Raw genomic sequence first — 14,248 nt, 5'->3', positions numbered from 1 at the left:
CCATGGACCCCCGCCCCCGTGGACCCCCGCCCCTGTGGACCCCCGGACCCCCGTGTACCCCCGGCCCCCTGTGTACCTCCGGACCCCCGTGGACCCCCGCCCCCGTGGACCCCCGTATACCCCGGACCTCTGTTGGGGGTCAACGGGGGTCCGGGAGTACACGGGGGCCGGGTACTCCCGGACCCCCGTTGACCCCCGTTGACCCCCGTTGACCCCCGTGGACCGGGGACCCCCGGCCGCCAAAAGGCGTTTATAAGTGTTTATAATTATAATTCCAACATTCACTTAAACTCCTTATGTTTAAGCCTAACTGAATTATATATTTATGGATTTGTATATAAATTAATTGCATATTTTTGGACAACTTGTGCATTTAATTTGTCGGCAATACTTTGCCACGCTTTCTCCCTGGATCTATATTTATTGCGGCCGTGTTTCCTTTCTTGCTTATTATAAATTTGACTTCCTTGTATGATTCCATGAGCTGCTGCAGTGCTGCTGTTCAGCCACAGAGAAGAACGCCGCTCTGGATTTGCCTTTCAAACCAGGATAATTTAATTCCGCTTTCGTGAAATAGACCCCAGGTATTCTGTGTTGATGAGAGAGTCTTAAAGCATGCATGGGTGAGATGAAAGGTGTGCTAAAAGGAACAATGGGAACAGATACTGAACCTGATAACACATTAATGAAGGTATGAGACCTTTTAATGGAATGCAGTGTCAGTGGTTTGATGCCAGAGCTCCTAACTGCCATCAGATTATTATTATTGTCTCCTCCAAGCCGAGGGCGTGACCGAGACTATGTTTTGCACTGTGTGTGTGTGTGTGTGTGTGTGTGTGTGTGTGTGTGTGTGTGTGTGTGTGTGTGTGTGTGTGTGTGTGTGTGTGTGTGTTTACAATTATGAAAATATTCAGGTTAGGGTTAGACATTTAGAGGTTTGGTTTAGAGATAGAGTTATGACTCATTTACACTTTATTGCAAGTTGGTGTTGTGCACCGAAAAATAGCTGATCTACAAGCCCTTGTAGATCAGCTATTTTTAGGCTCTTGTCTTATATGACAAAAATTAAAAAAAAAAAATGAGGCAGGTGTTTGGATAATAATAAATAATAATAAAGCAGGTGTGTGGATAATAATACATAATAATAATAAAGCAGGTGTGTGGATAATAATAAATCCTCATAGTAAAGCAGGTGTGTGGATAATAATAAATAATAATAAAGCAGGTGTGTGGATAATAATAAATAATAATAATAAAGCAGATGTGTGGATAATAATAAATCCTAATAGTAAAGCAGGTGTGTGGATCATAATAAATCCTAATAGTAAAGCAGGTGTGTGGATAATAATGAATAATAATAATAAAGCAGGTGTGTGGATAATAATAAATAATAATAATAATAAAGCAGGTGTGTGGATAATAATAAATAATAATAATAAATAATAATAATAATAATAAAGCAGGTGTGTGGATAATAATAAATAATAATAATAAAGCAGGTGTGTGGATAATAATAAATAATAATAATAAATAAAAATAATAAAGCAGGTGTGTGGATAATAATAAATAAATGTAATACATAATAATAATAAAGCAGGTGTGTGGATAATAATAAATCATAATAAAGCAGATATGTGGATGCCACAGCGTGAGGACAGTGTTAGTTGACGACAAGAAGATCAGGTTTGACCAGATGTGTGTTTGTCACGGTAGCTTTAATAGCTGTGGTTTCCATTCATGTGAACAGGTATTCTGTGTTGATGAGAGAGTCTTTCATCAACACACTCTCAAATAAAAATGTCATGTTATCTTTATTGCACATGTATTCATTGATACAGTCATGATGTTGTTTTTTCAAAGTATGACATACTTCATTGTGAAAATAGCCGATCTACAATCTCACAACTTTTCAGATAGCAACGTTTTGTGAGCTTGTAGATCGGCTAATTTCACTGGTTTCTGTTCCGAGGAGACGTACAATTTCTCTATCGGTAGATGGTTAGGGAACCAGTGATCTAGAGTAGTTAGCAAAACAGAGGCTTGGTTCATCAGGGACGGAAAGAGTTATATATATCAACAGACACTGCCAGGGCTATCATATCTCTAGCTCAATGAGTAGAAAGGCAGCCTATGAATATGGAGGTCACTGGTTCGATCCCTTTCCCCGACGATGTGTTGAGGTGATCATGACTTTGGCATTTTTATGCTTACGCGTAGTATTTCTTGAGGTTAGGGGTAGGCATAGTTTTACTGAGGTGAGGGTTTAAAATGCTCATGTTAATTGCATGGTTTTCTTTCTCTCAAGTTCAGTCTTCTATGTTTCTATGGCTTATTGTGCATATTACTTATCATTGCTTCTTTCTTTTTTCTTTCTGTATTCACTGGCCCCGTATTATTGCTGCTTGCAGCTATATCTTTTTTTATCTTTTTTTTTTCCTGATTTTTTTGTAAAATGATAAACACATCAGAGTATAAACAACTATAACATATAAAACAAGAAAAGACAATGACAAATAATTTGGTATGAATTAAAAAATAAAATATACAACATAAAAACAACAACAAACAGTTAGACAGATACAAACAAAAAACAGAACAACACACTCTTGCTCTCATATTCTCCCTGCACAGATCTTTTGTAGAAAATCATAAGAAAAAATAAAAACACTCAGTTCCTTCTTTTTTTTTATTTTTTATAAGTTAACCATTATGTAAGAGGGGTCAGCGTGCACTTATTGAAGTGGTCGATGAAGGGTTGCCAGGTCTTGTAAAATTTGTCTTCACTCCCTCTCAATTCAAACTTTATCTTTTCCAATTCCAAATAGTGCATTACATCTTTCATAAGTGCAGTATGGGTTGGAGCCTGCACTTGTTTCCAATTTAACAATATCAGTCTGCGAGCCAGTAGAGTCACAAATGTTACCATATTGTACTGAACATTAGTCAGTTTGATCGTAGGCCCTCTGACTCCCAATATTGCTGTCAGTGGATCTGGGTCAAAAGGTTTTTTAACTATGTCTGACAGTGATTTAAATATATTTAGCCAATATGATGTTAATTTTGTGCAGTGCCAGAACATATGGGCTAAAGTGGCTGGTGACTGGCCACATCTGTCGCAGGATGAATTTACAGTTGGATACATTTTGTTGAGCTTTTCCTTTGATAAATGTAATCTGTGTAATATTTTAAATTGCAGAAGACCATGCCTGGCGCATACTGAAGAGGAATGTACTAGGTTTTGTGATGTAGACCATTGTTCATCCGTGATAGATATTCCTATATCGTTTTCCCAAGCTGTTTTCAAATGATCCAAGGAGGTATTGTTGTCTAAATACGAGAGAGAATTATAAATAATAGAAATACCTCCTTTGGTCAGAGGGTTAGACAGAAATATAGATTCCATTGGCGAGTCATCAGGGATATTTGGAAATGTTGCAGTGGTTCGAGTTAAAAAATTACGTATCTGTAGAAACCTGAAAAATGTGATTGGGGTAAATGAAATTTAAGTCGTATTTGTTCAAAAGTTGGAAATAACCCTTCGATATAAAGATCTTTAAAAGAGTGAATACCGTTTCTGTGCCACACTTGAAACAATGCATCGGAAAGGGACGGAGGAAAAGCATGGTTCGCAACCAATGGAGACCGAGTTAAACAATTTTTTTAATGTTGGTTTTACTTTTCACAGTAAACCTAGATTAATTAAATTGCCCCACTACTTTAAACTGAGATTAAAATTTCAGGTAGACAGGCAGACAGACAGACAGGCAGACAGACAACCTGAAAGCATAATGTCTTCGGTCATGGCTGTCTGCCAGCAGAGGCATCAAAAAGTAATCAAGGAGTACAGAATGGCGTTATGACGACTTTTGATAGGGACACTCTTTCATGACTTAGCTTAGCCTACATAATTATGTACATAAAGCAGATGGAAAGCCCACTCTAGCGTACACGCTAAAAAGGTGTTTGAGTGCTTATTATATGTTATATGATATTATATACTGTACAGATGGCTTCCTTTACAGATCAAGTTGTACCTAAACTAAAAACTAAACTAAACTAGTTTTATGTTTGGCAAGCGGTAGCTTTAATAGTTGCGTTTTCCATTCAGGTAAACAGGTATTCTATGCTGATGAGAAAGTCTTAGAACATGTTGTGATTCCATGCGTAGGTATGTTGTGACGTGTGGAGAATGGAACAATAGAGACATCAACTTGACTGTCAAAACAGATGAGTAGCTGATGAGAGACAGGTCAGGACAGCATTTAAAGGAATGCAGTCACTGTCACGACTGTATCCTGACAGCCAGCAGCCATTCCAGAGAGAGAGAGAGAGAAATAGCTTGCAGCTATATTTGAGCTTATTATTGATTGCTTTTAAACTGTCAACTTTTGCTCCCGTTTATGTATTTTAACTATTTTTGTTCTTTACCCTGATTTGTATCTTTGTGTTTTATTGATATAACAGTGTTCATGCTGCTCCCTTGGCCAGGTCACTCTTGGAAAAGATATTTAGATTTTTAAAAGAGGGATATAATGAAACAGATGAGAACTGTAAACTGTAGGCCTACTGGTATTTTCTCTGATATTTCTCTCAACTAGCCTAACAATTTATTTTCATAACTTTTGATTGGGTGGGCAGGAGTCAGGATGCACATTTACCCCGCGTCCCTGTCATGTGATATATACTTAAAAAAAATAATATTGGGATCACTACAGAAAATTGCAGATGAACATTTCATATGCAGGAATTCACATTGTAGACATTCCCACTGACTCACAATTGTCCCATTATTTCACACATAGTCCATACAGTATGTCCAGCCATATACTGGGTTTTGACCCAGTCTCGTTCAAAGTGCTTTTGTACTGTGAAACCATGGTATTAAACCGTCACAGTCCAGCACTTGGTAACATGGTTACCAGACTTGGTATGTCTAGATGTTGAAAGTTTTTGTTAACAGTAATTTCCAAATAATATTTTCAATGAAATGCAATACAATACATTACATTAGGACAGGTTCAGGCCTTTGCCATTTACAATACTTTTGTAAATTGTGTATGTTTTAGCCTGCTCAAAATAAGGTTTCAAAGTGGTTGTGACCAGGTTCAGCTGTAGGACAGACGACAGCCAGGTTTCAAAGATCACCAAACACACTTAATTTTCACCAGTAACTATACAGGATCTCATATACTGCTTGCCATGCTGTGGTAATAGATCTCACGATCCTGTAGCTGCACATTGGATTCACAGCGGGGAGCAGATGGTTTTCTGTCCGGACAGTGGCTCTCCCTGAATGGTTGTAAAGATGACTGATTTATCCTGTTGTGAGGCCAGGTGTGACTGCTTAAATCAGCCATCCTCCACCTCACAGTGGCTAATAAGTAAGTAGCATAAAGCTCACAAAAAGCTTTATGCTCTCACAAAGTAAGCTTGCTTGGCGCAGCTTGACAGACAGAGGCAGGTCATTCAATTCAAGTCGTAAAACAGTGACATGGTACTAATAGAACTACAGACGTGTTAATATAGTCGTGGAAGAGAATGTTTTGATTTATGACAACAAATAATAAAGCCGGGGTTTTCTTGTTTCTCGCCACAGCTGCTTGAATGGTATCTTTTAATAGATTGTATAGCGATTCCATACTAACATTGCACAATGGTTAAGTTTATAAGATACATTTTGTAAAAATAAATGTTACATATCTCTACATTCCTATAGTAATCATTGCTATGGAGTGTTTGTTCAGTAACAGGGCAGGGGTCTCCCCATATCTCCAGCTCTTTAGTAAACAGAAAATACATTTTCAGGTCGGGATACCAATGCCATTCACTCAGGAGAGAGTGCCCATACAAGAAACGATACAGGATAGAAAAGTGAATTTGTAATAAATAAATAAAAATAAACAAGAAAACAAAAGAGCGCACAAAATTGGAACTGGAACACCATAAAAGTTTTTTGATTCAACCAAAATATATCACTTTGAGCGCTTTTACTGTAAATACAGAGCTTGCCCACTTGCTACGCACTTATTCTCTATTTCTCTATGCATCTGCCATCAGTTCACTGGGTACTATGTTCACTGTATTGTGTAAGAAAAGGAAATGATTTCTATTTGTAGAAGACAATGACATTTAAGATTAATCCTTTCCATTTAGCCGCCTGTTTTCAGTTAAGCCGCCCTAAGCAAACAAAAGTTGTGTCCATTCCTTGCATACTTAAGTATGCTCGTAACCTTGCTCATAAAAAACATAACCTTGTGTGAACTGTCAATGGGTCTACGTCTATCTTTTTTCCTGCCATCAGTAACATGCTGATGATTGATTTATGTAGCCTTTTTCTAAAGAGGCTCAATTAAAAGGACCAAATTGGCATGTTTTGGTCGTGCAACTCGTTGGTCAGGTTTTGGGAGGGGATTTTTTTCATATCTGTGGTGGAACGGTGGAGAAGCATTATATTGTTTGTTTTTTGTTATGACCTTCGTGGGGGGTGGGGAAGTTAATTTGTCGATTATTGTCTGTTGCACCTGGAAAATACAAATAGTGTTTAAAAAAAAGGACCAACCCGGAGAAACACACTGGAGCACAGATCTTCTTTTAAGGTAACACTTGCTCATAAGGTACCCGTAATTAACACTTAATTTATAATTACTTAATACATTATTTAAGCGTTAATTAAGCATTAATTAAGCATGAATTCCTTGTAATTCATGTATTAAGTAACTTTTCTTGACTACAGATTAACTAATAATGTTAATTAATGATGAATTACAAGGAATTAATGCTTAATTAATGCTTAATTAATGCTTAATTAATGCTTAATTAATGCTTAATTAACGCTAAATTAACACTTAAATCATGTATTAAGTAAATTTGCTTAACCAAGGATTAACTAATGCTGTTAATTAATTATGAATTACAAGGAATTCACGATTAATTAATGCTTAATTAACGCTTAAATAATCAGAAATTAAGCGTTAATTACGGGTACCTTATGAGCAAGTGTTACCTCTTTTAATATTGAATCAGCGAACATGGCCAATGTTTCGACACTACTGCTCTTCAACAGGATCAAAGAAGAATTGATATTTAAAAGAAGATCTCTGTGAGGAAGTTCTACCTGAAGATACCTAGAGTGTCTTTACTCTTTATTGATCGGTTTGTCCATTACCAAGAACATCGGGATTCTGTGTCTCTAGATTTGAACCTTCTGAATACAATTAATGTTCTTCTGCCAGTGCCTTGTTTCTGAGGTACTTCTCCAGACATTGGATAGCAATGACATCTATGTCTACATCAAACTTATTGGCAAAAAGGTGGTGCTGCTCCATCATCCACTTCAGATCACCAGCACCATACACGCATACTTCCCTAACATGTTCGCCATGACACATTGGGTACACAGACTCCATGTGATCCTGTGATCCCTCATGCGCCAGCCACTTCACTAGCCGTGCAATTGCATTCATATCGGTCATGTCGTACTTGGCGTTTGGCCAGACTGAGCCGGGAACATTAGGGATGCGCTGAATGGTGGCCCAGAGAAACTCATCAGGACTGAAGGTGTCTTCAGACCATTTAATCAGCTCCTGTACACGGTTGTCCTCCAGCACGCTGTGCACATAGCCCTGGCTAACCACGATGTAGGCATTTCCTGAGAAGATGGGCAGATTGAAGGGTGGAGGGTCCTTAGCCTGCTCCGTCGCCTGAAATAAATGAGGGAATAAATGAATGACTATTTTCTAAATAGAAAATGTTCTATTTATAGCAATGCATGGATAACAACTTTGCTGCAAATTTCTCATCCAAAAGAGACTGAAATGCAAAGAACCAATGTCAACAATAATATCAGACGTCATCAACCTAGCAAAAACCACCTGATTCGGATGCTATCAATGCATTACATTAATGTCCCATTCAATGCATTGATATCATCCGAATCCGGTGGCAAAAACACAAACAAGGAACACAACTTGAAAAAAACAGACAAGCAAATAAACAAGACAAACATGCACATGTGACACAAATTATTACCTTGATCTGTCCATCCACTATTTGATGAACTATCTGGAACCTCACCTTCTTCCGATCAGGCATTTTCTCCGACTCCATGCTGTTTCTACCCTTCAATGCCCGCAGGCTTCTCACAATTTCTAGGTTGGTTTTCAGGGGGAAGTCCTGACCACACAGGTTGATAAAATACTTCCAGGTTGTGCTAACATTGTAGAGATCGGCCATGCAGTTGAGATCGGCCTGTACACGTGACCAGCCAGCGTAGACCACGCTCACAGGCTGGCTGACCATGAAGACATTATCGAAACATGAAGAGATACCCGAGACAGCAGCAAGGACTGAAGCCGCTGCCTTCTTGTCCACATGGATGCAGTAAACATTTTGAGGGGCGTAGATGGCTCGCAACAGGCGCTCAAAGTTCTGCACCTACAGTATGTGAAATAAGGGGAATTTAATTATATCGTATTGGTTACTAATATTCACAACTTAAAATACTGTGACTGCCATTTCAACTGAATTTAAATGATAGCATAATATAATCTCCGCCAGGCCGGGTTGTCTACCCAGGGCCCGCAAATTTGGAAGTCAGTCATAGCCAATCAGAATGGAATATGACAAATCTGACTGACACTGTACATCTTGATCACATGACTCCAGGGATAATGTGTACCGATTTGTGTGAGTTTTGGCATAAATGATCAATTCAATGTTTTTTTTTTTACAATGTGTTTGGAAATCAAAGAGTATAATTTTGTATACCTTATGATGGACAACCATAGAAAAGGCCAGGGGGAAGTCCTCCTCTTCCTGGCTTAGAGGGAACGTCAAATATTTCCTGCTAAACTTGAACATCCTGCAATTAATAAATTATTACCTAATCATTGGTGAAATATGGGAGTTACATGGTACTTAGTATGGTATAATAAAAAATTCATGAATGCTGTTACATTTCAATGTTGTAATAGTAATCAAATATTGAAATATATAACAAAACGATACCTGCAGTCCTGGGTGGCATTAATATAATACTCATCAGGAATCTGGACACTACTCTTGAAGTCTTTATTGATTAACAATAGCTTAGCCTTCTGCAGTGTCTCAGTGTCTCCTTCCAGGATTGCGGAGCATTCACAGTCATCTTCAGGGCTCCCATCAGCAGCTGTGTATTCCAACCAGCTGTAACTGCGTTTGGGGATATGATTCCAGCCCTTCTCTGAGATAGTATGCATTAAAAGCATGGCCCATACCGGGATGACAGTGAAAATTATCCAGCAGAGACGCCAAGAAGAACATGGATTTCTAATACATGCCATTTATGGAAAGAATTCCACGTGCAACAATCAATATGTAAGACCTCAGAACTGTAAGCTGCAGTTGTTAGAAACAAGATTCAACTAAATCAATGACAGTGCTTGCCTTAGAGATAAAAATCACACCCAGTGTGAGTAAGCCATGCCTACTCGGTTTGATGAGTGTGTGCTGTCATTCAGTTGGTACAAATCTATTTGATGTGTGGGCGCTGGCAGTCAGACTGGTATTGAGGCGGTACTAAAAGAGTATTTGTACTTTTTTATCGACTTTTAAGTATTTATACTCATTTTAAGTACTACTGAGTATTTTTTACTCAATTTAAGTACTCTTAAGTATTGTTACTCAATGTATTTACTTGAAAGTATATATATTTTTTTTAATAAAATTTTTATCCCGCGATTTTTGTAACCCATTTTTTTTCACCCGGTGCCAATTTCCTAAGTGATCCTGGGCGCTACACCAGCCCTACACCAGCGCTACACCAGTCCCCCACAGCCAGGGAGGCCAGGGCCGAGCTCATACTTCCTTCAATGCATGTAATTCATGTATTAAGTAACTTTGCTTAACTAAAGATTAACTAATGCTGTTAATTAATGATGATTACAAGGAATTCATGATGACGTAGCTTTCTAATATGCGCCATTTATGGAAAGAATTCCACGTGCAACAATCAATATGTAAGACCTCAGATTTACACTGTTCAGTGAGTCAAAATCAAGTTAGTCCATCAAAATCAATAAAATAACAATCCATGTGTGTTCTCTGTGTTTTCTCATACCTGCCATATATGTTGAGGAGGATGTTTCCTCTTAGGGTCCACAAATCCAGGTTGCTGGTCTCTTTATTGTCACTATGTCATTAGTTATTCGTCCTGAAAATTAGGTAAAATAAGCAATAAAATTTAAATACATTCATCCTTGCTACCGATAGCATTGCCATTCAATGATTAATTTCAAATATATCAAACTGCGTGAATGTTCAAATATTGGCTCTTTACTGTAAACTTCCAAGACCATCTAGCGAAGAGGCGTAATGTGCATGGTCCTGTTCAATATAATATATAAACAGGCATGCACACATACTGTAGGAGCTTTACATTTAAAACTCTCTTGCCATACTGGTTGCTCTCCACCCTGCCATATGTACTGTAGTGCTCAAATCCAAATAGCAAATAAAGTCAACAGGCACTTACAAATAAGGAAGTAAAACCTTAGATAAGCAGAAGGAAAAAGCGTTTGAGAAATCAGCGTTTGAGAAATGTGGGTGTGAAGGTCATCATTAAGTACATATTAGCCTTGGCAGTGAAACCTTGAGTCCATATTTATAACAATGCAATGTGTTTGATCAGTGACCAATGGAGTGGTGCATATCAGATAAGATGCTGTATACATTTATAGGCTCATTTAAAAGTTGATACGGCATCATGACATGGATTGTTTTATGCAAGTCATCTTTATATTGTAAGGTCAGAGTACATCAGCTACAGTACAGCTGTAAAAAATAAATAAATAAAAAAAATTAACAGAACAATTTTCATTGTTGTGAAAGCAAGTACCTTATTGTAAAGTAGTCTGGCATGTCTACCAAATCCATGCAGTTTTAACATCATTCAGCACTATGTGTTTCAAGTTTCAATTGTACAATGTGTGTCCAAATAGCAAATAAAGTCAACAGGCACTTACAAATAAGGAAGTAAAACCTTAGATAAGCAGAAGGAAAAAGCGTTTGAGAAATCAGCGTTTGAGAAATGTGGGTGTGAAGGTCATCATTAAGTACATATTAGCCTTGGCAGTGAAACCTTGAGTCCATATTTATAACAATGCAATGTGTTTGATCAGTGACCAATGGAGTGGTGCATATCAGATAAGATGCTGTATACATTTATAGGCTCATTTAAAAGTTGATACGGCATCATGACATGGATTGTTTTATGCAAGTCATCTTTATATTGTAAGGTCAGAGTACATCAGCTACAGTACAGCTGTAAAAAATAAATAAATAAAAAAAATTAACAGAACAATTTTCATTGTTGTGAAAGCAAGTACCTTATTGTAAAGTAGTCTGGCATGTCTACCAAATCCATGCAGTTTTAACATCATTCAGCACTATGTGTTTCAAGTTTCAATTGTACAATGTGTGGCCCCTCACTCACTTTATGGAAGTCAGTGAGTATGGCCCCCTGGAAATAAATCTTGCCCACCCCTGCCTTAAACAGACAATTCAGAATAGGTCTAACCAGTTAACAATCCTGTATAATTAGCAAAAAACCGCATACACAGCATACCCAAAGTAAATTGATTGTTGTTCTTGAAACATTTGGAATAAATGCATGGGCATGGTCTCATTTTGAAGGTAACACTTTGAAGTTTTTCCCCAGCAGAAAGAATGAACTCTATGTGCAATGACATTTAGTTATACAAGTTTGAACTTACTGGCAGGCTTTTAATTCTCACCTAAATATCTTCTATAAATAGATGCCTGCATATAACACGCCCAGCAAGCACAGTCAGGACCGGGACGAATCAGTGACGTCTCGATTGGGGCTAGATCCAATCAAACCAAGACTAGTCAGATCTGGCCCAGAATATCACCTGATTTCAACCAAAACTAGAAAAAGTGCTCCTCGGAGCACAGGTCTCCGCCAGCTCAGGTAGGTTATTGTGGTCTCCTGGTTGCGCTACAATAGGCCAATGTGAAAACGGTGCCATTTCTTCTTAGGCCTTGCACGGCAATCGGACACTGCATTCATGATTTGAGGCATTTTGTTCAAAAAAAAGTTTTGCTAAATTAGACCTCCTGGTGGCGCTATAACAACCCAATGTTAAAAGGGTGGCATTTGTTCCTCAACGTAGTGCGAATGTGCGTGCAAAGTTTCACTGCAATCGGACGCTGCGTTCATGATTTGCAACATTTTGTTCAAAGCGGGCCACTCCTGCAAACTGTCAATGTCAATCTTAGCCAATGAGGATGGAATATGAAAAATCTAACAGATCCGTCTTGATCACATGACTATAGAGAGCATGTGTACCGATTTGTGTGAAATTTGGATAAAATCTGAAGGAGTAATATCCAAAAATGTGTTTTATATAAGTTGGCCTCCTGGTGGCGCTACAAAAGGCAGATGTGAAAAATGCAGGGCAAAGGTTTTTCCCTGGCCTCTAGGGAGTGCGCATACAAAGTTGTACACAGATCGGTGCAGTTATAGGTAAAAACACGAATCGGCCTGTAATATTTTATGTCAAAAGTTTACATCTGTAGCCTAGCTGAGAGATGGTCTGCTCTAGCTGATGATATTTTAGCACTTCGGTTAGGAAGGCTTCCTCTAAGCTGTAATCAAAAGTACAGCCGACCTCGAGAATGAACACCTCCCTATGGTTTTCATGAACAACAATGACATCAGGGGTGTTAGCTGAAATGTTAGAGAACACAGAATCATCGTTACACAGGTTAAACATGCTCGGCTTCACAGTAGAATGCTTATACAGCAATCTGTTTGACTCTCGTGTTTTCTTTGCTATTGTTCCATTAACATTCCGTACACACCTACGCATGGAATCATACCAATGTTTAGAGACCTTATAATCAACATAATTATTGAAGCTTATTGCCAAACAGAAACCTACACAACTTGATCTCTCACACACACACACACACACACACACACACACACACACACACACACACACACACACACACACACACACACACACACACACACACACACACACACACACACACACACACACACACACACACACACAGAAACAAGTCATTATGATTTCATAAAGTTGTGTTGAGCAGGCCCTCAGACATCATGCAGACATCATAAGGGACGGGACAACCCCCCCCCCCCCACCCACAGGATGGAATATGAAAAATCGAAACAAATCGGCCTGTTATAGCGCCACCATGAGGCTGATTTGACATTTCTTCCTCGGTCTAATGGGAATGTGCGTGCAAAATTTCACGGAAATTACATGCTGTGTTCATGATTTGAGGCATTTTGTTCAAAACGGAGCACTCCTGCAAACTTTGGAAGCCATTTTAGCCAATCGGAATGGAATAAGAAAAATATGAAAAAAAAGTTTTGTTTAATGACTATAGAGATACTGTGTACCGATTCCCGTGACGTTTGGACAAAATCTATAGGAGTACTGTCAATTTTTTTTGTGCAAGAAGCGACCTCCTGGTGGCGCTATAACAGGCCCATGTGAAAAATTTGTGGCAGAGGTTCTGAATTGGCATCCAGGGAGTGTGTGTGCACAGTTTCACTGCGATCAAGCCAACGGAACCAGAGATTAGCTGGTCACAGACGGACAGACATAAGATTACAGGCCAGACTCCCTTGAGAGCTAGAAAAAGGCACCAGGAATCAAGACGTTAAATAATTAACCGTTAAATAAAATGATTGCTCTCCTGTGCCGGGCCTCGCAATAAACACACACAGAGACACACACACACACACACACACACACACACACACACACACACACACACACACACACACACACACACACACACACACACACACACACACACACACACACACACACACACACACACACACACACACACACACACACACACACACACACACACAGGCCTGAGCTGGCTGCACAGTGGCGTAGCAGCGGAACAGACATTTTGAACAACAACATACTGTGCAACTTGTCAAAAATGGCATCATTCATCAAATCATTGCAATGAGTTGATACAATGTGTAGCCTCCAACTTTGGAACTGATGTCTATAGGCTAATAAGCGGCTGATTGAGGTCACAACAAAGCCGTCCATAAGATGTCCTGGTGATGACGTCCAAATCATTCCCACATGGGCTGTGATCTGGCCTGGTCGTGAATGTCACTGAAAGACGTCATGATGACGTCCTTCGGCGACGTTCTGGACTAGGCCAGATCACAGCCCATATGGGG

At 38.9% G+C, this 14,248-nt stretch overlaps 1 protein-coding gene across 4 annotated transcripts; it reads right to left on the bottom strand.

Moving 5' to 3' along the window:
- Window positions 1-5,586: 5,586 nt before the first annotated feature.
- LOC308101086 (beta-1,3-galactosyl-O-glycosyl-glycoprotein beta-1,6-N-acetylglucosaminyltransferase-like) lies at window positions 5,587-10,434 on the bottom strand. Of its 4 annotated transcripts, XM_080450415.1 has the most exons (6): window positions 10,316-10,434; window positions 10,097-10,189; window positions 9,007-9,220; window positions 8,767-8,860; window positions 8,029-8,433; window positions 5,587-7,700 (listed from the first exon to the last, which is right to left on the bottom strand). In XM_080450415.1, the coding sequence occupies exons 2-6, from the start codon at window positions 10,101-10,103 to the stop codon at window positions 7,215-7,217; spliced, it is 1,206 nt and encodes a 401-aa protein (XP_080306541.1). In that variant the 5' UTR covers window positions 10,104-10,189; window positions 10,316-10,434; the 3' UTR covers window positions 5,587-7,214. The 4 variants fall into 4 exon arrangements, with proteins under 4 accessions (XP_080306541.1, XP_080306540.1, XP_080306539.1 ...); XM_080450414.1 differs by having other exon boundaries at window positions 10,097-10,395; XM_080450413.1 differs by lacking the exons at window positions 10,097-10,189; window positions 10,316-10,434 and having other exon boundaries at window positions 8,767-8,845; window positions 9,007-9,864.
- Between the last annotated feature and the right edge of the window lie 3,814 nt (window positions 10,435-14,248).

Source organism: Gymnoscopelus braueri (genome assembly GCF_963280865.1).
Source record: "Gymnoscopelus braueri genome assembly, chromosome: 14".
Classification (NCBI taxonomy): Eukaryota; Metazoa; Chordata; class Actinopteri; order Myctophiformes; family Myctophidae; genus Gymnoscopelus; species Gymnoscopelus braueri.
Note: the sequence above shows the minus strand (reverse complement) of the source record. Positions and strands in the feature narration are given on the sequence as shown.